The sequence below is a fragment of the Myotis myotis genome, unplaced genomic scaffold (genome assembly GCF_014108235.1).
Source record: "Myotis myotis isolate mMyoMyo1 unplaced genomic scaffold, mMyoMyo1.p scaffold_m19_p_14, whole genome shotgun sequence".
Taxonomy (NCBI): domain Eukaryota; kingdom Metazoa; phylum Chordata; class Mammalia; order Chiroptera; family Vespertilionidae; genus Myotis; species Myotis myotis.
The window spans coordinates 20,122,675-20,148,725 of NW_023416318.1; the positions used below are offsets into that span (position 1 = coordinate 20,122,675).

General features: G+C 36.5%; 2 protein-coding genes across 4 annotated transcripts in view; one reads left to right on the forward strand and one right to left on the reverse strand.

Moving 5' to 3' along the window:
- USP34 (ubiquitin specific peptidase 34) overlaps window positions 1-26,051 on the forward strand; it is a 242,035-nt gene that overhangs the window by 65,939 nt on the left and 150,045 nt on the right. For 2 of the 3 annotated variants that reach the window (XM_036334433.1, XM_036334432.1), the window contains 10 exons: window positions 3,108-3,189; window positions 3,279-3,371; window positions 4,070-4,195; window positions 4,378-4,507; window positions 4,966-5,001; window positions 5,347-5,477; window positions 6,003-6,613; window positions 10,966-11,180; window positions 15,037-15,152; window positions 15,237-15,364. In XM_036334433.1, coding sequence (XP_036190326.1) covers window positions 3,108-3,189; window positions 3,279-3,371; window positions 4,070-4,195; window positions 4,378-4,507; window positions 4,966-5,001; window positions 5,347-5,477; window positions 6,003-6,613; window positions 10,966-11,180; window positions 15,037-15,152; window positions 15,237-15,364 — 1,668 coding nt within the window. Of the gene's footprint in view, window positions 1-3,107; window positions 3,190-3,278; window positions 3,372-4,069; window positions 4,196-4,377; window positions 4,508-4,965; window positions 5,002-5,346; window positions 5,478-6,002; window positions 6,614-10,965; window positions 11,181-15,036; window positions 15,153-15,236; window positions 15,365-26,051 lie in introns of those variants that run through there. The other variant, XM_036334434.1, reaches the window with a different exon arrangement.
- On the reverse strand, window positions 7,263-7,797 carry LOC118668967 (40S ribosomal protein S24-like). The gene has a single exon (XM_036334439.1). It carries the CDS (start codon window positions 7,754-7,756, stop codon window positions 7,358-7,360), a length of 399 nt encoding a protein of 132 aa, XP_036190332.1. The 5' UTR covers window positions 7,757-7,797; the 3' UTR covers window positions 7,263-7,357.

The window sequence follows — 26,051 nt, forward strand, 5'->3', positions numbered from 1 at the left end:
TGAAGAGAAACATAAAAAAAAGACAAATCTGATAAAGGACTATTATTCAAAATATAAAAAGAACGGAAAACCCAGTAATAAAACAACCTGATTAGAAAATATGCCAAAGACTTTTAAAAAAATATTTTTTTATCGATTTCAGAGAGAATAAAGGAGAGATAGAGAGTTAAAACATCATTGATCAGCTGCCTCCTGCACACCCCCTACTGGGGATTGATCTCGTAATTGGGGCATGTGCCATGACGGAATTGAACCATGACCTCCTGGTTCATAGTTCTATACTCAACCACAGAGCCAGACTTTGGGCAGCAGACACCTTATCAACGAAGATAGACAGTCCTGGCTGATTTGGCTCTGTGGATAGAGCTTCGGCCTGCAGACTGAAGGGTCCCAGGTTCAATTCTGGTCAAGGGCACTATTAAAAAAAAAAAAAAGTTGTACAGATAGTAAGTACATAAGCACAAAAAAAGATGCTCCACATCATCCTTTGTCAGGGAAATGCAAATGAAAATAACAGTGAGATTCCATTACACAACTATTAGGAACGCTCAAAATCCAGAATATTTAAACCACCAAATGCAGACAAGGATGTGATGCAGGAGGAAGTTTCATTCATTGCTGGTGGGAATTCAAGAAGGTGCAACTACTTTGGAAGAAAGTTTGCAGTTTTGTACAAAACTCAGCATCCTCTTATCACATGATCCAGCAATCATGCTCTCTAGTATTTAAAGAGGTGGAAAACATGCCCACACAAGAACGTGCACACAGATATTTATAGCAGCTTTAGACATCATTGCCAAAACCTAGAAAGAACCAATGGCCATTGATAAATGCAACAAATGGATAAATCTTATTTTGAGTGAAAGAAGCCAGTTAAAAAAAAAGTGCATACTTTATCACTTTTTTAAAATATAAAATTCTAGAAAATGAAAACACCTACACTAATAAAAGAAAGATGCTAATTGACCGTACCTTCGCTACGCCCACCAGCCAGAGGGACTATATGCAAATTAACCCAACCAAGATGGTGGTTAATTTGCAAATACTGGCTGGGAGAGAAGAATGAAGACAACATGGAAGCGAAGCGCTGCAGAAGGGAGCAAAGTAGAGGTGGTGGAGACAGGAACGGAGCCTAGGCGGCGGAGTGGCGGGAGGGAAACTAGCCAGGTGGCGGCGGAGGGGCGGGAGGGAAGCCCGCCTCAGCGGGTTTAGCTCCCTTCTCTGCTTCGCTCCAGCCACAGGAAACCCTATTCTTGCAGGAATCTTCCTGCAACGGGCCTCTAGTATATAGTAATACAAAGCAGGTTGCTAGTTGGGGAATTGGGTTGTGGGGGCTGGGTAACAAAAGGGGCATAGAGAAAGTTTGGGTCGATTATGTATTATCTTGATGGTGGTGATAGATACATAGATACATACTTAAGCTTTACCTCATCAGACTGCACATTTCAAATACAAGGTTGGGCAAAAATAGGCTTAAAGTTGTTCATGTGGAAAATAATGCAATATTATACGAGCACAAATTGTTTCACATACTCATAACTGTAAACTTACTTTTGCCCCACCCTATAAGTTCAGTATTAGATGTTATGTATATCTCAAAATATTTAAAAGACAACTGATAAACCCATACTGCCTTATTGGGAGAACTAACATAAATAGGTTAAGTTGTATGCCAGTCAGTGAGTTGTTAGTCTAAGAGAGAATAGCTTTTATTTATTTATATTTAAAATATATTTTTGATTTTAGAGGAAGGGAGGAGAGAGAGATAGAAACATCAATGATGAGAGAGAATCATTGACTGGCGGCCTCCTGCACGCCCCACAATGGGGACCGAGCATGCAACCTGGGCATGTGCCCTTGGCGGAATCGAACCCAGGACCCTTCAGTCTGCAGGCCAATGCTCTATCCATTGAGCGAAACCAGCTAGTGCGAGAATAGCTTTTAGATAGTTCTTAAAAAAATGAAAGGTAATCAGAATGAGTGTATGTATCCCTATGTTGATAACAGTGCTATTTACAATAGCTAAGATCTGAAACGGCCCAAGTGCCCATCAGTAGAGAGTATGAAAAAGATGTGGTATATTTACACAATGGAATACTATGCAGCTGTGAATAAGGATTCCTTACCTTTGAGACAGCATGGAAGAACCTGGAGAGTATTATGTTAAGAGAAATAAGCCAGTCAGAGAAAGACAGCTATCACATGAGCTCACTCATTTGTGGAATTTAATAAACAAAATATTGTGGAATTTAATAAACAAAATAAACTTATGAACAAAACAGGTCCAGACACATGGAAGCATGGAATATACTGACGAATCTCAGAGGGAATGGTGGAGGGCGGGGGGGGGGGGGGCGTTTAATGGGAAGAGATTAACCAAAAAGTTTATATGCATATATGCATAACCCATGGACACAGATAATAGTTTTGGGGAACCCCTGGGGCGAGGGCGGGAGTGGGGTGAAGGGGGTAAATGAGGGGAAAAAAGGGACATCTGTAATACTTTCAAAAATAAAGATAAATTTTTAAAAAGAAGGGTAATCTAAAACCATTCTAAAATAAGATTATTTTTTTGAAATGATGGCTAAGATGTTGGTAAATGTAAGTTATTCTGAACGATCAGTTGATATCTTTGGACTCCATTAGTGGAATCATAGTATCAGGCAGGAAACTTGTAGCTTGGCTTGGAAATAATTGTTTTCATCCTTTTGGTAATCTACATTCGGAAACATTCCCTGAACACTTCAGCCTATGGAAATTAAAAAGTGGGAAGGCAAAGTCCTTGAATAGGAAAATACATCACTTATTTGGTTTTATACTTGGTGTTCTCACCTGTGTACTTGGAGTTAGTTGTTATCCTAACTTTCCAGGACTTTTTTTTACTTGTTTATAAAATTAGGTAATATTTTATTTTGTTATTCTTTGTGTAGTAACTTAAACAGTTAATTGTGTATAATCACTTTTTTCTAATTTGTAGGTGAACAAATTGAGATTTTCAACTGTGTCTGCCTTTTAGACATGGGAATGAGTGATGACTAATGTTTTGTTGTTGTTTTTGATCACTAATATTTTTTAATGTATTAACTATTTTTTAAATTTGATTTTAGGTCCATTGCAAAAGAACTTGCAGACTGGCTTATAAGCAACAATGTAGTAGAACATATATTTGGACCAAATTTACATATTGAGGTTTGTGGATGATTATATGACTTTTCTGCTCTATTAAGACAGGAGAATATTTCCAAAGATTAACTATAGTAAGTTTTTTTTTTTTCCAGATTATCAAACAGTGCCAAGTGATTTTGAATTTTTTGGCAGCTGAAGGGCGACTGAGTACTCAGCATATTGATTGCATTTGGGCTGCAGCACAGGTAATATTAACAGCTCACATTTATTGAGTACTTTCTCTTTATGTGTTCTAAGTCCCTTAGTCCCCTAGGAGGTTAGTTCTGTTATCCCGTTTTATAAAGAAACTGAGATATGGTTTGGCTCAATGGTTGAGTGTTGACCTACATTTTTATTTATTTATTTGTTTTTATATTAATGATATGTACATAAATTTAATTGGGATCCTTATAGTTAAAAAATTAAGCTAATGGTTTGTTTGGATAAGAAAATCCTGCTTATGTAGAATTTCAAAATTGTATGTATTGCCATTTATGATATTTGGTAATTAGCATTTACCAACATACTAAAAAAATATTAGTGTACCAGTTACCTTGGCTTTTAAAACTATATAACTTAAAAAAGTATAAACTGGCCCTAGTCGGTTTGGCTCAGTGGATATAGCGTCAGCCTGCGGACTCAGGGGTCCCAGGTTCGATTCCGGTCGGGGGCATGTACCTTGGTTGCGGGCACATCCCCAGTTGGGGGTGTGCAGGAGGCAGCTGATCGATGTTTCTCTCTCATCGATGTTTCTGACTCTCTATCCCTCTCCCTTCCTCTCTGTAAAAATTCAATAAAATATATTTAAAAAAAAAAGTATAAACTGCGTAACTTTTTTGATACCAAATTATTTAGTTATGTAGGGTAATTATTTTTGACTCTTGTTTCTACCTTTATTTTGTAGTTGAAACATTGTAGTCGGTATATACATGATTTATTTCCTTCACTCATCAAGAATTTGGATCCAGTACCACTTAGACATCTTCTTAATCTGGTCTCAGCTCTTGAGCCAAGTGTTCATACTGAGCAGGTAATTTATTCAAAACATAATGATAGTTAATTATTTTTCATACACATTAAATATGAAAATTTATTTGTGATTCAGATGATTTAACTTGTAGCTTATTACTGTTAACATTTTAATTAGGCATAAGGATATTAAATTTGTTATCATGTTGCCTAAAATTTCTCTCTCTCTTTTTTTTTTTAAAGACATTGTACTTGGCATCAATGTTAATTAAAGCATTATGGAATAATGCACTAGCAGCTAAGGCTCAGCTATCTAAACAGAGCTCTTTTGCATCTTTATTAAATACTAATCTTCCCATGGGAACTAAGAAAGGTTAGTAAAGTATTTTAGTTGTGCAAAGTTTATAACTATAAAATATATTTTCTGCTTAGTAGTTCAGTTCAACCTTAATTTCAAACTAAGTTTGAGATAGACACTATAGTATTTGTGAAAGGGTGAATAAATTGGAGTTGCTTCATCTTTCTGGCTATAATTTCAGGCGTTTTATATGTGCTTTTATGTGTATATATATATATATATAGCTTTCTAGGACTTTCTAAAACTTTATCAACTTTACCCCAATTTTTGTCTCCTGACATCATATACTACTATTTTCTTAGGCTTTTCTGTGCAGGGACCCACAACTACCACTACAGGTGGTGGAGACTTAACATTATTGCAGATTTCCCTACCGGTACCTTGTTGACTATGTAATAAGAACAACTGATAAGCTGTCCCAAAGAAGCCCAGTCATTTAGAATATTCCCTCCTGTTTTTTCCTTTTCCCTCAGAGGAAGAAGAGCTGAGAAGAGCAGCTCCATCACCTTGTAAGTTGAGTCTAGATGTGCATGGCGCCATGGCTTCCCTTTCCTAGAGATAATCACAGTTAACTGATTTCATGTATTTGTATCAGTCATAAAGGCCCTTTTGAGCAAAAGAAGTATACCCTTAAGTAGTTATCCAACTCACCCTTTTGTTTAATAAACTGTTGGTAATCTTGACTTAATTGAAATCGTGTATATCCTCTTGGCAAATGTTAACATATTTACAGATTATATTTTTGGCTACTTAGCATGAAGCTTTGGTAAATCAAAGAACCAAAGGACTGTGCCATTCTGATAGATCCATGTTAATATAAAGTAGGAGTAAGACAAAAAATCTATTTAATATAGGGTCACCTGCAGCTAGTCCTCAAAGCAGTGATAACAGTGATACCCATCAAAGTGGAGGCAGTGACATTGAAATGGACGAGCAACTTATTAATAGAACCAAACATGTGCAACAGCGACTGTCGGACACAGAGGTAAGAAACCTGCGCGCCCGCCCCCCCCCCCCCCCAAGTGATTTTTGGGTTTCTGCCATGTTTATGCTTTGAACTGGGAATATAAAAGGCGATCTATGTTCAGGCCTAATCTTTCTCTTATGTGGTATTATTGAGATCCTTTATATTTTTTTTGGTTGGAGTTTTTAATTCCATTTTGTATTCTAAGGCAGCGGTTCTCAACCTGTGGGTCACAACCCCTTTGGGGGTCGAACGACCCTTTCACAGGGGTCGCCTAAGACCATAGGAAAATATATATATAATTACATATTGTTTTTGTGATCAATCACTATGCTTTAATTATGTTCAATTTGTAACAATGAAATTGGGGGTCACCACAACATGAGCAACTGTATTAAAGGGTCGCAGCATTAGGAAGGTTGAGAACCACTGTTCTAAGGAATGAGTCAGCACTGTGGCAGCCTTTTAAAAATAAGTGTGTTAATATCAGTTACTTTTTCTTACTAGTGTAAATATTTATTTAAATCTGTTTGTTTTTGAATACAGGAATCCATGCAGGGAAGTTCTGATGAAACTGCCAACAGTGGTGAAGATGGAAGCAGTGGTCCTGGTAGCAGTAGTGGGCATAGTGATGGATCTAGCAATGAGGTGAATTCTAGCCACGCAAGCCAGTCAGCTGGAAGCCCTGGCAGTGAAGTACAGTCAGAAGACATTGCAGATATTGAAGCCCTTAAAGAAGAAGATGAAGATGATGATCATGGTCATAATCCTCCTAAAAGCAGTTGTGGTACAGATCTTCGGAACAGAAAGTTAGAAAGTCAAGCAGGCATTTGCTTAGGGGATTCCCAAGGCCCATCAGAGAGAAGTGGGACAAGCAATGGAACAGGAAAAGACCTGGTTTTTAACACTGAGTCACTGCCATCAGTAGATAATAGAATACGAATGCTTGATGCATGTTCACACTCCGAAGACCCAGGACATGATATTTCAGGGGAAATGAATGCTGCTCATATAGCACAAGCATCTCAGGAATCATGTATTACACGCACTGGGGACTTCCTTGGGGAGACTATTGGGAGTGAATTATTTAATTGTCGGCAGTTCATTGGTCCACAGCATCACCACCATCACCATCACCATCACCACCACCATGATGGGTAGGTCTACTTTAAAAAACAGCTACATTTCTTTTAGGGAAGTAATTTTGTCTTATACTTATTAAATTACAATTATTATAGATCAGTGTTGTCCAATAGGTATATAATACCAACTACAAATGCATGCAACAAATATGCAGTTTTTAATTTTCTGTTGGGCACATTTTAAAAAGCAGAATGAGCCTGGCCGATGGCTCAGTTGATTGAGCGTCATCCCGTACAGCATAAAGGTTGTGGGCTTGATTCCTGATCAGGGCACATACCTAGTTAAGATTGCTGGTTTGATCGCTGGTAAGGGTGCATTGCATATAGGAGGCAACTAATGGATGTCCTTCTCCCTCCCTTCTCCTCCATCCTCCCTTTCTCTCCCTCCTTCTCCCCTTTCACCTTCTCCCTCCCCCTCTCCCTTCCTCTCTCCCCTTTTTCCCCTTCCCCCTCTCTCTAAAATCAATAAAAATATTCTCAGGTGAGGATTAAAAAGGCAAAATGAAACAGAAGAGGTTACTTTTAATCATTAATTTTATTTAAAACAATATATAAGATATCTTCACATGTAACAGGGATAATAAGATTTTTCTTGTACTGTCTTCAATATTCTGTGTATATTCTGTGTATATTTTATACTTAAATCACATCTCAGTTTAGACCAGCCACTTTAAACAATTTTTTTTTTAAGTTTATAGTTTATTAATCCTCTCATGAAAAATCTGCACAACCATCACAGATAAAGTCACCGAAGAATCTTTACTCCTTCTTTTTGCCATCACCAACGTTGGCCTTTGCAGTCCCTCTGACTTTCTTCATTCTGTTCTTGCGTTCCTTTCTCTGTTTTCTTGAGGTCGTCTTCTTCTCATATAGGCCATGTCTTGCAAGTCTGTGTTTGGGTTCGTTTTTCTTTGCGTAATCCAAGGAATCATAAATCATGCCAAAGCCAGTGGTCTTGCTACCACCAAAGTGGGTTCTGAATCCAAACACAAAGATGACATCAGGTGTGATCTCATACATTTTGGCTAGTTTTTCCCGGATTTCTATCTTGGGTACTGTTGCCTTCCCAGGGTGAAGGACATCAATGACCATTTGCTTCCGCTGAACTAGTCTGTTGGTCATGAACTTCCTGGTCCGGATGGTTACTGTGTCATTCATGATGAAGGTTGGTCTTCAGGCAGCCAGGGAGGAAAAGAGCTAAACAATTATTTCATTTTAAATTATGGCTGATGTGCAATATTATATTAGTTTCCGATGTACAGCCTCATGATTAGACATTTATGTAACTTACCAAGTGAGCACCCTGATAAATGTAGAACCCGTACGACATCATACGTAGCTATTTTTGACTACATGCCCTGTGCTATGCTTTACATAACTGTGACTATTAGTTTAAATCCCTTCACATTTTTCACCCATCTCCCCAACCTCTGTCCAATCAATCTGGCAGCTCTGTTTGTTCTATGTATTAGGTAATGCCGCTACATCTATGTGACTTGGTGTAGAATGGCCTTATGTGGTAGGTGTCCTGTTCTGTAAGGCCCAGTCGCACAGCCTTCACGGTCACCTGAGCTGGGCATTCCAGGTGTGCTCCTGTGTGTGCTGTGTGTCCTGCCCTGTTGCAGTTGAGTTGGTTGCTGTTAACCATGCACTGGGAGGGATTGAACCCAAGCCAATCGGCTGCAAGGTCTGGCTGCTATTGCAGTGGAGCTGCTGTGCAAGGGCCAACTCCATGGAGAAGGCCTTCCTTCAGTGGGACTATGGTGCCAGCTATGTCTGCCCCTTGAGTATTTGCTTATGGGGCAGAAGCTGTCCATCAGGTACATTGGCTCTGCGGCTTCCCAAGAGGTGCAAGGAAAGCCACCACATGCTGCTCAGGCCCACCCAGCATGAGCTACAGGGTAATTAGTAGATGGTTGTTAATTGTGCTGGGCTTCAGGGTGCCTGGGAGAGACCAATCTGCAAACCGAAGCTGGCCTCTAGTGGCAGACCTTGGGCTGCTTAGCAAGAGGTATGGAGTACACAAAGTCCAGATGCTGCTTGAGAGATTTTATGAAAGTTTGATGCATGAGTTAAGAGATTCCATTTGTATGGAAAAACCATTGGGAATGACTTGGATGGGCCCAAAAGTTGAGTGGGTTGGGGGGTCTCAGGGAATCACCAAGGTGGGATGAACAATGTTAGCCCAGTTGGGAGACTCAGATATGGTGCTCACCTGCTGGCTCTGTGGGGGTAGGGCTCAGCAAAGGAATAACAGCCTCAGATAGCACTTCTATCTTGGAAAAAGCGGCACCTTTAGCTCTTGTCCTGAAGCCAGACGATTTAGTTCCTCCCCATGTGTCCCTGGCACCTTTCGCGATAAAGCCCCAGCATTAGATCTCAGAGCGAGCTAGCAAGTATGTCAGTCAGTGTGCAGTGCCTTTAAGAGAAACTTCAGCCTAGGAGCCCTTTGTTTTAGCCACAATCCCAGCTGGTTTTTACAGCCAGAAGTTATAGGGACTTCTCTTCTAGCCACAGGAATCCTGAGCTGGGGGTTCTGATTGGGGTTGGAACCCATCGCTGCTTAGGGGAGACCTCTACAGCCAAGATATCCCTCCTCACTTTTAACTACCACACGTGGGTGTGAGACCAGCCTGTTCCATGTCTCTGCCCCTTTTACTATTCTGGACATGCTTGTTTATATCCTTAGTTGTAGGATTTCTGTTCAGCTAGATTTCAGGTATTCTGAATGACCAATGTTCTGTAATATAGTTGTAAATTTGATGTGCTTGTGGAAGGTTCCGAATACCATGTTTACCTACTCTGCCATCTTAACTGGAACTCAGCCACTTTGTACATGTGCAGTGGCCACATGTAGCTGGTGGCTCTCATTGGACAACACAGATCTGTATCTTCAACTCCTTATAATAATTGCTTAAAAGCAGGTGTAAAATTGCTTTTGGAAATTTACATGAAAGTATGATAGTGAAACGGGAAACTATACATAATCCTAATTTTAGGGTATTAATAAGCATAAAGCTTCTTGATTATTTGTGAAATACACCTATGGTATTTAATAGTAATAGTAATTCTGTCACTAGTGATAGTAATTTTTCTGTTCTTTGTTTTAATAAAATAAACAATACTACTTATGTCATTGGTTTATTGTGAGCATTTCATAGACTAATATGATTGGCATATAAGATCTCAGTATATGTTAGCTACTATTTATTATTACTATCATTGCCCGTAGTAATGTTTGAGTTGATGAAGTACAAACATGTGTTTTATCAGGATGAGTTTTCTTAGACTTGACAATTTGCCAGGCCTTTCACAATTTAATATGGTTGTTGGGGAGAACTACGTATTCATATATATTGCTACTTTATTTCCTTTGCTTTTTTATTCTTATCAGTAACCCATATGAGTTGAAGGTAATGTTTCTCAGCCTTGGCAGTCTTCACATTTTGGCCCAGATAATTCTTTGTTTTGTATTTGCACCAATGTGAATGCTGTCCTATGCATTGTAGAATTAGTAGCATCCCTAGCCTCTATCCTTAGATGCCAGCATCATCTGTCCAGTTTTGATCACCAGAAATGGCTCTAGACATTGCCAGATGTCCCTCCCAGGGGCCAAAATCACTCCTGATTGAGAACCACTGGTTAAGGTCTGTCTTTATAGATAGGTATTCAAAGTTTTCTCCTTGAGAGCTCATACTGTTATATTGCAAATATCTTTTAGTTTTCCCAAACCAAACTCGTCTCACAAGACCTAATGATTTTATCTTTGTTAGCACTTTCCATATGCTCTTCATTTGGTACTACTACCTGTGAGTCTCTAAGTTAGTCTTGAACATTTTTTCTTCATGTTATTTTTTCATTCTTTTGTCTTTATATCAGAGTAGCCAGGATAGTATGTTTTAGAAGTGAGTGCTTAATTGGTGTTTATTGAGTTAAAAGTGCCCCAATTAATATTAATCACATTTAAATTGCTATCTTAAATTGAAAAAAAATTTTTTTGGTAGTTATCTCACTTGATTCTGCAGTTGTATAAGTAAATGTAAACAAATTTTAAGGTTCCTCATATTGTGATTTGAGTTTATAAAATAATTATGTAAAAGTAAGTTTACTGACCTACTCTGCAATTACTCTCTTTGAAGTGTGTTGATGAACCATAAAACATGTAGGTATATTGTAAAATTAATATATAGTTCTGACGTGGGTTTTTTAGTTTTTGTAAAGCTCTTAACATACTGTCTTATTAAAAAACAAATGTAGCTTTATTCTTGAGTGTGAATAACTTGTGCCAAATGTTTTGAGAGATATTTTTGTTATTCAGAAACTGTTTAAATATCTAATTAGTAACTTTGTGCTCTTCTGTGTTATAGGCATATGGTTGATGATATGCTAAGTGCAGATGATGTCAGCTGCAGCAGCTCCCAGGTCAGTGCAAAATCGGAAAAAAATATGGCTGATTTTGATGGTGAAGAATCTGGGTGTGAAGAGGAGCTAGTTCAGATTAATTCACATGCAGAGCTAACATCTCATCTTCAACAACATCTTCCCAATTTAGCATCTATTTACCATGAACATCTTAGTCAAGGTAAGGTTCTGTAGTAAGTAAAATATATTACTTTCTTTAAAATAGGAATAATCTATATTACATTGTTAAAATGAATCAAAAATTAATGTCACTTAAATGTTTTTGCCAAATAAGTTTTATGTGGGAGTTTTCTTTTTGAGTGAATTAAATTGTTATGAATACTCCATCACGAATATAAAGGCTGCAGTTCCATCAAGAGATACTTAATTAGAAGAAATATAAAAAATATGTATAAAAATTATAGCTTTGTATTTTAGAACATAAGTAACTTTATTAGATTTTATATTAAGCAGTCATAGGATCAGAAAGTAGGAGATTACACAGGATCAGATATTGCATAATTCAGTTTATATAAAATGTATAGCCTGGGGCTAGGGATAATTAGAAAATAAGAGGAGGTGTGACTGCTAAAGGGCAAGGTGTTTCTTTCACCTGGGATGATAAAATCTTCAAAAATGATGTTCTAATCACTCTGAATAAATCTAAAGTAATAGGACAGACCAGATTTGGAAGAATGGAGTTGAGAAGGGGTTAAAGAATAATAGAAGAAAAAGGAGGAAAGAAAAAATGAAGAGAAAAACAGTTTTAGAATTGCCAGTTTTAAGGTCTATATCCTACCTCTTGTTTGGTTAGGTGCCATCAGCACTTGCTAGTCTATGAAATTGGTTTTGGGATGATAGTACATTGCAAACTAAGTAAACCTGGTCAATTAGATTTAGTCTAAAAGGTCATGATTAAACTTGGAGATAGAACTTGTGGACCTTGGTAGCAATTTACTGATTTCAAATGTTACTTGTACATAACTTAGATAAGGTTACCGTTTTTTAAAATTGTGCTATTGTGATTGCTCATAACTGAATAGGTTAAGATTTGATACTACATTAATACATTTTGACCATTCTTCTATTCTTAATTCATTTTCCTTTTATTAAGTAGTGTACATATTGTTTACTCTATGGAGTTAGAAGTTGAGCAAAATTATTAAATGTATTAATGCTGTCCAAATTCACCTTGCAATACAATGTATTTAATACTGTAAAGAACTCTTCCAACACATTAAGACACTCCAATTTGGAAATGATCAAAATATTGCCGAAACCGATTTGGCTCGGTGGATAGAGCATCGGCCTGCGGACTGAAAGGTCCCAGGTTCGATTCCGGTCAAGGGCATGTACCTGGGTTGTGGGCACATCCCCAGTAGGAGATGTGCAGGAGGCAGCTGATCAATGTTTCTCTCATCATCAATGTTTCTCTCTATCTCTCTCCCTTCCTCTCTGTAAAAAATCAAAAAAATATAAAAAAAAAACAAAAAAAACCACCAAAATATTTGAACAGTTAATACATAAAAGAAGATATAGAAATGGTCAATAAATACATGAAAAGATTCTCAATATCTCTAGTCATCTAGAAAATGCTAGTTGAAACCAGAATGCTACACACCTGCTGGAATGGGTAATATTAAGGCTAATGATAATGAATGATGCTAAGGATATAGAGAAATTAGAACTCTTGTAAATTGCTGTCAGGGAGTATAGAAAAGTATGGCTAGTTTGGGAACTATTTTATTAGTTTCATATTAAGTTAAACATGTACCTACCATATGACCTAGCAATTCCTGTTCTAGGTATTTATTCAAGAGAAATGAAAACATATTCACAAAAATATACATGAATGTTCATATCTGCTTCATTCATAAGAGCCTCAGCTGGAATTAACTGGTAGATAAACAAAGTGAATATTTCCAGTGTAATACTACTCAATAAAAAGGAAGGAACTACCGATACAGTGCAACACAGTGGATGAATATCAAAAACATTATAAGCAAATGAAGTTAGAAAGACGAGTATATGCTGTATATAATTTATATTCATTTCTATAGTATTCAAAATTAATTTATTATGATTGAAATCTACTCAGTGGTTACTTGAGATTTGGTGGTGGGGATTGTAAAAGGTCACAAGGAAACTTTGGGGTGATAAAAATGTTCTGTATCTTATGCATTTATGTTATATTTTAATAAAATTAATTTTAAAAAGTAAATACCAAAAAGTCAAGCCTCAGTAGTAAGGCAACATAATTAAAAAGTGGGGAATGATTTATTTCACAAAGAAGGTACATAAATGGTTAATAAGCAACTCAACATCAGTAGTTATTAGAAAAATGCAAATAAAAACCACAATGAGATTCTATTTCACACCTATTAGATTAGCTAAAATTAAAAAGACAAGTACAATATGATTTCACTCATGTGGAATCTAATGAACAAACTGAACTACTAAAATAGATTCATAGATAGCAGGCAGACAGTTCTAGGGGGAGGCTGCAGAGGTGAAGGAATTGTGTAAAAAAAAGAGAAAGAACTCATGGACACAGACAATAGTGGTGATTGCAGGGACAAGGGAAATGGATGGGGATGGAAGAGGGTATGGGGGGGATAAATGGTGATGGGAAAAAATAAATAAAATAGCTATTTGTAAAAAATCTAAAAAAACATTAACCTAATGGATGACTAGAAAATACATATGTATGCATTTATTGTTCAAGACACTTTTAGAAATGGAATTTATATAACTGGGAAGCAAATCATTATTTTAAATGGAGCAGAATAAAGAGTAGACTCTTAAAAAAAAAGTGACCAAAGAGTGTTGGGAAAGGATGTGGAGGAGCAGGAACTTGAACTCTTAATATACTGTTGGTGGGAATGTACAATGGCACAGCCATGTCAGAAAAGAGTTTGGCAGTTTGTTTCTAGTAAATGTACATTTATTTACCTTTTGATCCATTAACTCCTAAGCATTTACCCAAGAGAAAGGAAAACATATATCCATAAAAAGACTTGTTACACAGATGTTTATGGCAGCATTACTCACGTTAGCCCCAAACTGGAAACTATCCAAATGGTCATTAACTGGTGAATGTGTAAATAAAATGCACTATTTCCACATATGACATATTATTCTGTAATTAAAAGGAACACACTATTTTGATACATGCTTCAAAATGGATTAACCTCAATGAACATTTTGCCCAGTGAACAAAGTTAGACATAAGACTATACCCCTCCTACTGTGTGATTCTATTTACATGAAATTTCTAGAAAAGGCTAATAATTTTTGGGGTTGAATAAAGACGGGGCTAAGGAATGAGAACAGGGATTAATTGGAATTGGGTATTAGGGAATGTTTCAGGATGGTGAAAGTGTTCTAAAACTGTGTTGTGTTGATGGTGTTACAATTCTTATTTTATGAAATCAATGTATGAGTACATTCCAGTAGAGAAATTTCGTCGTAAAGCTGTTTAAAAGACAAAAGCAATGGAGCTTTTTGCTTAATATAACAGAATTAGTGAGAATTTATTTAGCCTGGTACTCAGAAAGTATGAATTATTTCAATAGAGTTTTTGAATGTGAAGTTTTGGGTAAGTAATATCCAATCTAATTTAAAATTTTTTTTAGTGTAAGAATATAAAACAACTATATAGAAAGTCAGTTAGAAGACTGTCCCTTGGCTATAGAATTAATTTACGTAAGTTGTCTTCTTTATGCTTAATTTGGGTTTTAAGTATTTATGTATAGTTCTCCTGACCTGTGAAAAAAACATTAAGTCATACTTGATTATAAGTAGTGAAGAGACTATGGAAAGAAAACTTTTCTCACTTTAGTCTAATCAAACTTTAAACAATACTATTCTTTGCCATTCATAAAGCAACTATTGTGCTAATCTTGTATTGATTTTATTTTGTTATATAAAAAGATATTGTTATACTTTTGATTTGTTAACTTTATGAATGCTTTAATTCACATCACAATTTTAGTCAGCTGTCTTCCTCTACAATGTGTTGTACTTTGCCCCCTCAGGTCCTGCAGTTCATAAACATCAATTCAACAGTAATGCTGTGACAGACATTAATTTGGATAACGTTTGCAAGAAAGGAAACACTTTGTTGTGGGATATAGTCCAAGATGATGATGCAGTAAGTTATTTAATGGAACCAAAGACTGCAAAATTACTGCAAAATGCCCTCAGAATAAATAGTAACTTTATGTATTTTTTGTAGGTTAACCTTTCTGAAGGATTAATAAATGAAGCAGAGAAACTTCTCTGTTCCTTAGTATGTTGGTTTACGGATAGACAGATTCGAATGAGATTCATTGAAGGTTGCCTTGAAAATTTAGGAAACAACAGGTAAATAGGAATTTAAAAATTTTTTTTATGTAGTAGCCAAAGTTCATTTTGTATATTATTGACTAGGTGTGGTGAAATCAAAGCATTTATGTGTAATTATCAACCTATTTTTTAGTAATTGTGGTTTTCTTCATACTATGTTTAAAGACTTCCTTTTCAGGGTTCATATTTTATCACACAGTTTTGCTTTTTTTCAGCACTTTATTTTATTTGGCACTCTTGTTTAGATTCCCACCAAGAGAAACAAAGAAATAATAACACTCTCTTCTTGATTCTGAGAACATATTGGTGATTACTGTGTGTTCACATTGCAGTTAAATATTCTTAAACTGTGTCATATTACATATAAAGGAAGCTAAATAAGATAAGTAAAGTAAACTTAAGCTGAAATATAAACATTTTGATAATGGCATTGTTCTTTCATTTGGGTGGATCATTGTTCGTTCGTTTGTGTCTTGATTTTTGTAAAATATAAAGATTTAGGTTAGTGTTTTTTCTCTAGTTTAAATTCTGTGCCCTATATTTATAATCTCCTTATCAGATAGAGCTCAAATGGTTACCACCAGTTTCTTGAATTTTATTTTTGGTTAATCCTCACTTGAGGATAATTCTTCCATTGCTTCTTTTTTTAAAAAAAAAAAATATTATTGATTTCAGAGAAGAAGGGAGAGGGAAGGAGGGATAGAAATATCAGTGATGAGAGAGAATTATTGATCGGCTGCCTCTTGCACGTCCCCTACTAGGGATTGAGCCTGCAACCCAAGGCATGTGCCCTTGATCAGAATCGAACCCGAGACCCCTCAGTCCACAGGACGATGCTCTATCCACTGAGCCAAATTGGCTGGGGCCATTGATTCTTAGAGAGAGTGGTGGAAGGGATGGAGGGGCAGGGGAGAGAGAGAAACATCGATGTGAGAGAGACACATTGATTGGCTGCCTCCCGCACATGCCCTGACCCAGGCCTGAATCGGGCCTGGAACCCCCAGGTACATGCCCTTCACCGGGAATTGAACCTGGACCCTTTTAGGCTGATGCTCCAACCACCGAGCCAAACTGGCCAGGGCTCTTTATTAATATTTTTTAACTTCTGTTCTATTGTATAATTTCAGGTTTTTCTTTTCTCATACTGCTTTGATGATGGTTTATTTTCTGGCATAGTAAATTCAGTTATTAATATGTTATTTATATTAATATAATGTTTTCAGCTTACCTCTCCCCAAGACTGATATAAATGTCTAATTTTATTGAATATTTAAGTGCGTCAAAAAAGTTTTTTTTTACTTAATTGAATTAATACACTTCATTAAGACACTGTATGTGTAATATTTTCTACTTTTGGTCTTTAAAGAGCTAAAATTTGAACAATCAAATAGAAAATAGCTTTTTCATGCAGGTTTGAGAAATCACTAATAGAACTTCTTTTAGTGGATCAATAGCCTCATTTAGCATTTTTCGTTTACAGGAATGTTGTTAATGGTTGGATCATATTTCATCATTCACATAGGTATTATAGTAGTTAATTTAAAAATGATAATTATCTTTTAAAAGTCTTTGTGAAACCACCAAACATTTTTTAAAGTGGTTTTATACTTAACCAGAAATTAAGAGGATGGGTTTGGAATCAGATTGCTTGACCAACTTCACTTTGTGATTTTTGGTGCAACACTTGTATTTCCTATGTAAAAATGAGAATAATATTAGAACCTATTTTGTAGGGTTGTTATGAGGATTAAATTAAAAAAATACATGTGAGGAAGTTATTGTCAATAGTTGTATTAGATCTTAATGCTTCTACATTTATAATTATATATATGAAATGGTGGCTTTTTTTCTGTTTAAAAATGTTAATTGTAGAATATGTGAAAAAACAAAACACAAAGAAAAATTTTAACTATCCATAATCTCATAACCTCAAAGAACCATTTATATGACTTAATAAAAACACATATGAAGGTATGTGTCTATATCTTTTGTTGGTAGCATGCTATACATTGTTTTTAATCTTTTAAAAATTATCATTTAATATTGTTTTTCCAATCTAAATATTTGTTCTTTTCCAACTGTGTGATAAAAACAGTTAAAATTAAAAAAATAAAGTTTTAATAAATTTTATATTCCTCATATGTGTATCTGCATACCCTGTGACCCAGCAATTTCACTACAAAGTATGTGCTCTAAGAAATTCATCCCCATGGTTACCAAAAGACATTCCAGAAAGCACTATTCAAAATAACTAAATATTCTTTGTGTAACTGTCCAAATGCCAAAAAAGAATAGGAAGGAAAATCAAATTTTGGACTGTTGAGTGATATAATATATATATAGCAATAATAATAAATGAACTACAACTGCACAAAATAGTGAGGGTGAATCTCAGACACATAATGTTGAGTGAAAGAAGTCAGGTGATCTATCTTTAATTTTATAATGTTTAAAAACATGAAAACTATTATATTTAGTAGTCAGGATAATGGTTACTCTTGTGTTGTTAGTGTCTGGAAAGGGGCACAATGAAAGCTTCTGGTGTGCTGGTAATTTATTGATAGTGCTGGTTGCACAGGTATGTTCACCTAATATTTTGAACTATTACTTAGCTTTATATATGTTTTTGCATGTATGTTATACTTCAATAAAAAGAAAAAACTGAAAGATAAAATATGTAGTCTTTTAGAGTCTTGTTTTCAAAGATTAAAAATAACACTAGAGGTTCGGTGCACGGATTTCGTGCACTCTAGGGGGCCCCTCAGCCCGGCCTGTGCCCTCTCGCAGTCCAGGAGGCCTCCGACTGGCGGGAGCAGCCTAAGCTGGAAGTTGGACATCCTTAGCGCGCTGCCACAGAGGCGAGAGAGGTTCCCACCACCGACCTTGTACTCACCAGCCGTGAACTCGGCTTCTGGTGCGCTCATCACCAGGAGGCAGCTCCTGCGTTAGCGTCTGCCCCCGGGTGGTCAGTGCATGTCATAGCAACCGGTCGTTCCGATGTTTGGTCAATTTGCATATTAGCCTTTTATTATATAGGATGGGCATATATTCATAGGCCAATTTACTAAAAAAATTGCTATCAATATGAGATTGTAAATGGTTATTTTCTGGTAGGATTGAGGTGTTGTTTTTTCTTTACGCTTTTCTGTTTTCCATTTTTCCACTATTAGCATATTTTTCTCATAAAAGGACAAAAGGAAAAATCTGTGTATAAAATGAAAATTTTCAATCTGGATCTCTTATTAAGCTTGAATTTGTCTACTCCCAAATTGGTTGAAGATGAAACATTTTACATTTGTTTTGAGGCATTCCCTGCACACTAATCATGTAATGATTGAAAAATAAATATTTTCATTGATATTTAGAGAGAAAGAGAGAGAAATATCCAAGTGAGAGCTAAGCATGATTGCTGCATCCTACACGTTCCCCACTGGGGATGGAGCCGGAAACCTGAGCATATGCCCTGACCAGGAATCAAACTGGCAACCTTTTGGTAGAGGGGATAATGCCCAACCAAGTGAGCCACACAGGCTAGGACTTACTTAATGAATTTTTTAATGGCTTCAAACATAACTATTATGTTGAAGTTAATTTTGCCCTCAGACTTTCCTCCTCAGAGGGTTGCTATATCATGCTAGTCTTACTATAAAAGACATTAGTCATATGTGACAATACATAGTACATAGCAGCATTTTTCAGCCAATAATATATGCAACATATGCAGTATATCAGCTGTACTTACTGAAGTTACCATGCAAGTGGAAAAAAAATAAGTTTGAAAATATTTTAATCATCACTAGTCTGGGTTTCCTGATAAACCATTGGTTTTTCAATGGGGGTGATTCTCTCCACTTTGTCCCCAGTATTTATGTCTGGAAATGCTTTTTTTTCTTTTTCCTTTTTAAAAAACATGTTTTTATTGGTTTCAGAGAGGGAGAGAGAGAGAAATATCAATGATGAGAGAGAATCATTGATCAGCTGCCTCCTGCATGCCCCACACGGGATCGATCCTGCAACTTGGGTATGTGCCGTGAGCAGGAATCCAATTGTTACCTCCTGGTTCATAGGTCAACACTCAACCACTGACCTACACTGTCTGGGCTGGAGTTACTTTGGATTGTTACACTAATGAGTAGGTTTAGATGTGTTATTACTAGTACAGGCTGGAGTTGCTGCTAAAAATACCTGCATAATCTTTCTCTGTAATATTCAACATGTGCCTTGTGCACATTTATCCCTAGGCAGATTCGTTTATAACGCACATCCTTCCAGGCAGAGGACAGCCCTGTACAACAGAGAATTATATGGTCCAGAATGTCAGTAATGACATCAGAGTTGAGAAATCCTATTCTAAACACAGTAACACAGTTTATCATCACAGTAAGAAAGAAAGTTGCACAAGTGTGCTCATACTAATAGGAAAGTTCTTAGTTATGTTAAACAATGGGGCAGTGTAATCTTAACACATTTACCATTTTCCTTACATTTGACAAAAATCAGAGGTTTACTTCTTGATGATGTTAATTTTTTTTATGTACTTAGAGTCTTTATGTTTCTTTTTATTTTTCTATGCTGATCTTTTCATTTTCTATTCAGTTCCTTACTCGTCATGGTTTATAAACCTGTCAGCATTTTTTGTTTGCTTTTGCTTTTCTGTGGTCATATTCCAACTAATTTTATAAAATGGACGTAGTTTTTTTTTTGAACAATAATTTGGACTCATTACTTCTCAGGAAACAGATCTGAAGAAGAAACTTAAGTCTTTCATACTCTCCTATAATTCTATCATTTATATGGAACCATTGCAAACATTTTTTTAAAAAAGGCCTGAGTAATCTTTCTCTGTAATATTTAACGCTAGAGGCCCAGTGCACGAAAATTGTGCACTCAGGAGTGTCCCTTAGCCCAGCCTGTTCACTCTTGCAGTCCAGGAGCCCTTGGGGGATGTCCGACTAACGGCTTAGGCCCGGCAGTCGGACATCCTTAACGCTGCCAAGGAAGCAGGAGAGGCTCCTGCCACTGCCGCTGCACTCGCCAGCCATTAGCCCAGCTTCTGACTAAGAGTGCTCCCCTGTGGACATGCACTGACCATCAGGGTGCAGCTCCTGCATTGAACGTCTGCCCCTTGGTCAGTGTGTGTCATAGCAACCAATCGTTTCGCTCTTCGGTCAGTTTGCATATTAGCCTTTTATTATATAGGACAGTGATGGCGAACCTATGACACGTGTATCAGGTGACACACAAACTCATTTTTTTTTGGTTGATTTTTCTTTGTTAAATGGCATTTAAATATATAAAATAAATATCAAAAATGTAAGTCTTTGTTTTACTACGGTTGCAGATATCAAAAAATTTCTATGTGTGACATGGCACCAAAGTTAAGTTAGGGTTTTTCAAAATGCTGACACGCCGAGCTCAAAAGGTTTGCCATCACTGATATAGGATGTGCCGTGTGCACATTTATCCCTAGGCAGATTGGTTTATAAGGCACATAACATTTCCGCAGTGCAGAATGTTTAAAGTTACATACAGAAACGTGGTAGAATGTGTTTGCAGAATGTTGTCATAATGTGAGAGCATGAGGCAGAAAGTAGCTCCCACAATATTATCAGCTTAATGTTTGTACCAAGGATGAGTGAGATAAGACTGCTGTCCAGTGAGTAGAGTAGAAATGTAAGGGTTGGGTGGTAGTCAGCCCATTAGTTGTGAATGTTTACCAGTGTTTATGTTTACTAGGTCCACATCCGGTTCCTAGGCATCCTTGAAACTCTGTGTCCTAAGAATTGAATTGAGACTATGGGAACCTATTCAGTGCGCTACTTTTTGCCATTGATTCCCTATAGGTACTTGAACCTAAGTGTTCAATTTTTTTGCCTTTGTGTACAAATGATTTCATGAGTAAAATGATTGCATATGTCAGGAATCCTATTTATATAAATAAAAGTTCAGATAACTAAGAAATGGATAGTATTGTGTACTTTTTTGTTACGTTTTAACCTTCATAATGACTATATTATAAACAGGATTTTGCATCAACTCTTGTTATATACAGTTGTTTGTGTGGAAAAAGACATAATACAATAGTTAATAAATAATTTATTATTTATAAATAAATAAAAGATATCAGTGCCCCTGACTAAATAACTAGGTAATCCATGTTTTAAAAATTCTAGCTACACACCAGTGTCCAGCAGCACACAGGTTGAAAATTGCTGGTTTGGTAATATTCTTCTGTTTACCAACAGAAACTCTTAGAATCAAGCAAAGAACTACGACAGTTTAGTGTAATAGCATTTTTCTTGAGTCTTTTAGTATTTGTTATTCTGGATTATTGAACCTTTTTGACATTGTTGCCTAGGCTTGTGTTTTGGTATTTGAAAGGTTCACTCTTGGAAGATTTTTTGAAATAAACGTTTGAATATACAGTTCTTTTTATATTGAGTTTTGTAAGCATTCAGCAATCAAAGCTTCAACATGGAAATATTAATTTATGTCACCAATCAAATAAATTGTTTCCATTTTTTTTTGTAAGTGATTTTTAGTCTATAATAAATAGGTACTTTATATCATTTTTTACTTTGAAATTTATCAGTTTAAATAAAATGCAGTATTTTGGGGTCACTTTGAATTTGGATTTAGTCATTTCTTATAAAGTAATCAAGCCCTGGCCAGTTTGGCTCAGTGGATAGAGTATCGGCCTGCGGACTCAAGGGTCCTGGATTCAGTTCTGGTCAAGGGCACATGCCCAGGTTGCAGGCTCGGTCCCCAGTGTACAGGGACAGCCAATCCATGATTCTCTCTCATTGTTGATGTTTCTGTCTCATCCTTTCCCTGCCTCTCTCAAATCAACAAAAATATATTAAAATTAAAATAAATGTATAGCACATAAAATGTGTGACTTCTATATTCTTGGAAAATTTTTAAGGAGAAAATTTGAAAAATTTTTTGATAGTCAGGAAAAACTTTAAAAAATGTTTTAGTAGCCGAAACCAGTTTGGCTCAGTGGATAGAGCGTCGGCCTGCGGATTGAAAGGTCCCAGGTTCGATTCCGGTCAAGGGCATGTACCTTGGTTGCGGGCACATCCCCAGTAGGAGATGTGCAGGAGGCAGCTGATCGATGTTTCTCTCTCATCGATGTTTCTAACTATCTCTCTCCCTTCCTCTCTGTAAAAAATCAATAAAAAATATTAAAAAAAATGTTTTAGTAATTTAATATGTAATCATTTCTTGATAATTTAATGGGTATAAATAAATTGTGGAGAAAAACATTCCTCTTCAGGGAAGAGTAGAGGGAAGATGAGTCTCATTTCTATCCAAATTTCTGGTTTTGGTTCTTTTACATGAACCACACCATTATTCACTCAACCAATGTCCACTTAACAAGAATTTTGAAAACATGCAATAGCTGAGTATGGGGCACCGATTTCTTTTCCCTTAGATTGTCAAAAAATGACAATAACCAACACAACAATAGCCATCTGGTGTGACTGAATCAAAAACTATGTGCATTTTTTTGTCAGATTGGCAAAAGTATACTCTTTAGCTGTGCCACAGAATTTTAGTAACTAGTTTATGTGTGTCATGAGATGAAAAAGGATGAAAATCACTGGCTTAGGTCTAGTGTTTTATATGTTAACCAGAGGCCCAGTGCACGAAAGTTCGTGTAAGAGTAGGCCTTTCTTCCCCTGGCTGCTGCCACCAACTTCCCTCTGGCACCCAGGACCCGAGTTTCCCTGCTCCGGCCGCCGGCAGGCACCTGGGAACCGGGCTTTGCTACGTTCTCGGCTTCATCCGAAAGGGCATTCGGTCTATTTAGCATATTACTCTTTTATTATTATAGATTCTTAGGAAAAACCACAAATGTTTCTGAAATTTGACAAAGGATTTTAGTTAAAGAATCTGAAATTCCCCTTCATTCTCCATGGCCTGTTTTTCCAAACACTATGCAACTTGCAGAAAAATATTAAACATTTTAATATTTAAAAAATAGTTTTAAAAATATGTATAGACCTACATATTTTTTTCCTTTTAATCAACTACCTAAAAATGGAATTGTAGTCTCATGGGGTTTTAAGAAACTGACAGTTTTTGACAGTCCTATTTTATTTTTTATTTTTAAATATATTTTATTGATTTTTTACAGAGAGGAAGAGAGAGGGATAGAGAGTTAGAAACATTGATGAGAGAGAAAAACCATCAGCTGCCTCCTGCACACCTCCTACTGGGGATGTGCCCGCAATCAAGGTATATGCCCTTGGCCAGAATCGAACCTGGGACCTTTCAGTCCGCAGGCTGACACTCTATCCACTGAGCCAAACCGGTTAGGGCTTGACAGTCATATTTTTTTAAGAAAATTTTTTTTAAAAAATATATTCTATTGATTTTTTACAGAGAGGAAGGGAGAGAGATAGAGAGTAAGAAACACCGATCAGCTGCCTCCTGCACATCTCCCACTGGGGATGTGCCTGCAACCCAGGTACATGCCCTTGACCGGAATCGAACCTGGGACCTTTCAGTCCACAGACCGACGCTCTATCCACTGAGCCAAACCGGTTTCGGCGACAGTCATATTTTAAAAATATACTTTAGAATGTTAATGTTTTTAAATATTCGAAGAATATTTATATTGTACTTTATAGTGCGGATATCCCAGGCACTACCTGTCCTCATTACCTCACTATGTACTCCTTAATCTTTACCAATGTAGGTTTGATCCTCTAACATTCTAACATTCTGTTTTATTTTGTTATCCAGTAGTATTTTTTTTTTTTTTTTTGCCCAGGTTCTTCATGACAGTTATATAGCATTTAAAAAGTTGGTCATCACCCTGATTGGGTGGGGCTCAGATGGTTAGACTGTTGTCCCATACACCAAAGAGGTTGTGGGTTCAATTCCTGTTAGGGCACATACCTAGGTTGTGGGTTGGATCCCCTGTTTGGGCATGTAACCGATCTCTCTCGCTCTCCCTCTCTCCCTCTCTCTCTCTGAATCAAGAAAAACATATCCTTGGGTGAGGATTTAAATACATAAATAAAAAGTTCCTCATCTCCTTCCTTGAGAATCTTGCTTTTACGTTCTTTGCTGGTTCATTATTTACTAGGAGTACTGGCTAATAATGCGGATTTTTTCCAATAGATGGAGTTACACATATGTTGATATATATGCGATTTGATATTATGCTATGTTGTTGTATTGACAACAAGCTTGAAAACTTCATATGTTAAATTTTCTGAAGGTGTTAACATCATAAATATTTTTATGCTTAAAAATGTCGAATTTCGTGCCAAAAAAAGCATTTGCAAGAAGTTTTAATTCATTATTTTGAAGAAAAGTGCTGCTAAATACTTCAGGAAGCTTATGGTGAACATGCTGCATCTCAAGATACTTGTGAACGCTGTTTTAAACGCTTTAAAAGTGATGATTTCGATGTCAAAGACAAAGCACGTCCAGGTCAATCAAAAAAGTTTAAAAACCAACAATTAAAAGCATTATTGGATGAAGATGCTTGTCATACTCAAAAACAACTTGCAGAAAGATAAAACATTGCTCAGCAAACAATTCCGATCTGATTACAATCAATGGGAAACATCTTAAAGGTAGGAAAATGGGTGCCACACCAATTGAACGGAAGACAAATGGAAAACCGAAAAGTCATCAGTCAAATGTGGCTTCAAAGGCACGAAAGAAAGTCTTTTTTGCATCAAATTATGACTGGTGATGAAAAGTGGATTTATTTTGAGAATCCCAAATGCACAAGATCATGGGTTGATCCAGGTCAACATCGAGTGCAAACCAAATCGCTTCGGAAAGAAGACAATGCTCTGCATTTGGTGAGATCAGGAAGGTGTGGTGTATTACGAGCTTCTAAAACCAGGTGAAACTGTTAATGCTGATTGCTGCCGACAACAAATAATGAATTTGAACCATGCTTTGATCGTGAAATGACCAGAATGTGCCAGAAGACAAGGCAAAGTAATTTTGCTTCATGATGACACACCATCACACACTTCAAAACCAGTTAAAGACATGTTAAAAGATCTTGCCTGGGAAGTATTAACCCACGAGCTGTATTCACCAGACCTTCCTCCTTCAGATTACCACTTGTTCTGATCGATGGCACACGCACTTTCTGAGCATCACCTCAAAACGTACGAAGAAGTGGAAAATTGGGTCTCTGAGTGGTTTGCCTCAAAACAAAAGTTCTATTGGGACGGTATCCACAAATTACCTGAAAGAAGGAGGAAATGTGTAGCTAGCGATGGACATTACTTTGAATAAAGCACTTTTGATGTTTCTTTTGAAATTACCATGTTTTCTCTGATTACAAAATCCACATTGTTAACCGATACACCTAGTAAGTATATGTTCAGTGTGCACCATATGCAGAGAATTTTAATAAGATAGTATTTGCTCTCATTGAGCACATATTAATGATGGACACATTAAAATAAAGGAATATTTTTTAGATGATGAAGAAAAATGGGAAGAAATCAAGAGGAATAAAGAGATTCAATTCAAGGGTGTTATTTAATAGAGAATTATCCTGGTCATCTTTTCTGATGACTGTTGAGGAAACATGAATAAAGTAAGAGAAGGAGTAGTCCTGTAGATATATATTTAGGTAAAGAGCATTTCCAAGTACAGGCAAAAGTGAAGGCCTCTACCAGTAATGTGCTTATGTGTGTTGAAGGGATAGCAAAGAGAA

What these genes read in the sequence shown, in the direction of transcription:
- LOC118668967 (XM_036334439.1), bottom strand. Translation starts at nt 7,756, where the DNA reads ATGAATGACACAGTAACCATCCGGACCAGGAAGTTCATGACCAACAGA.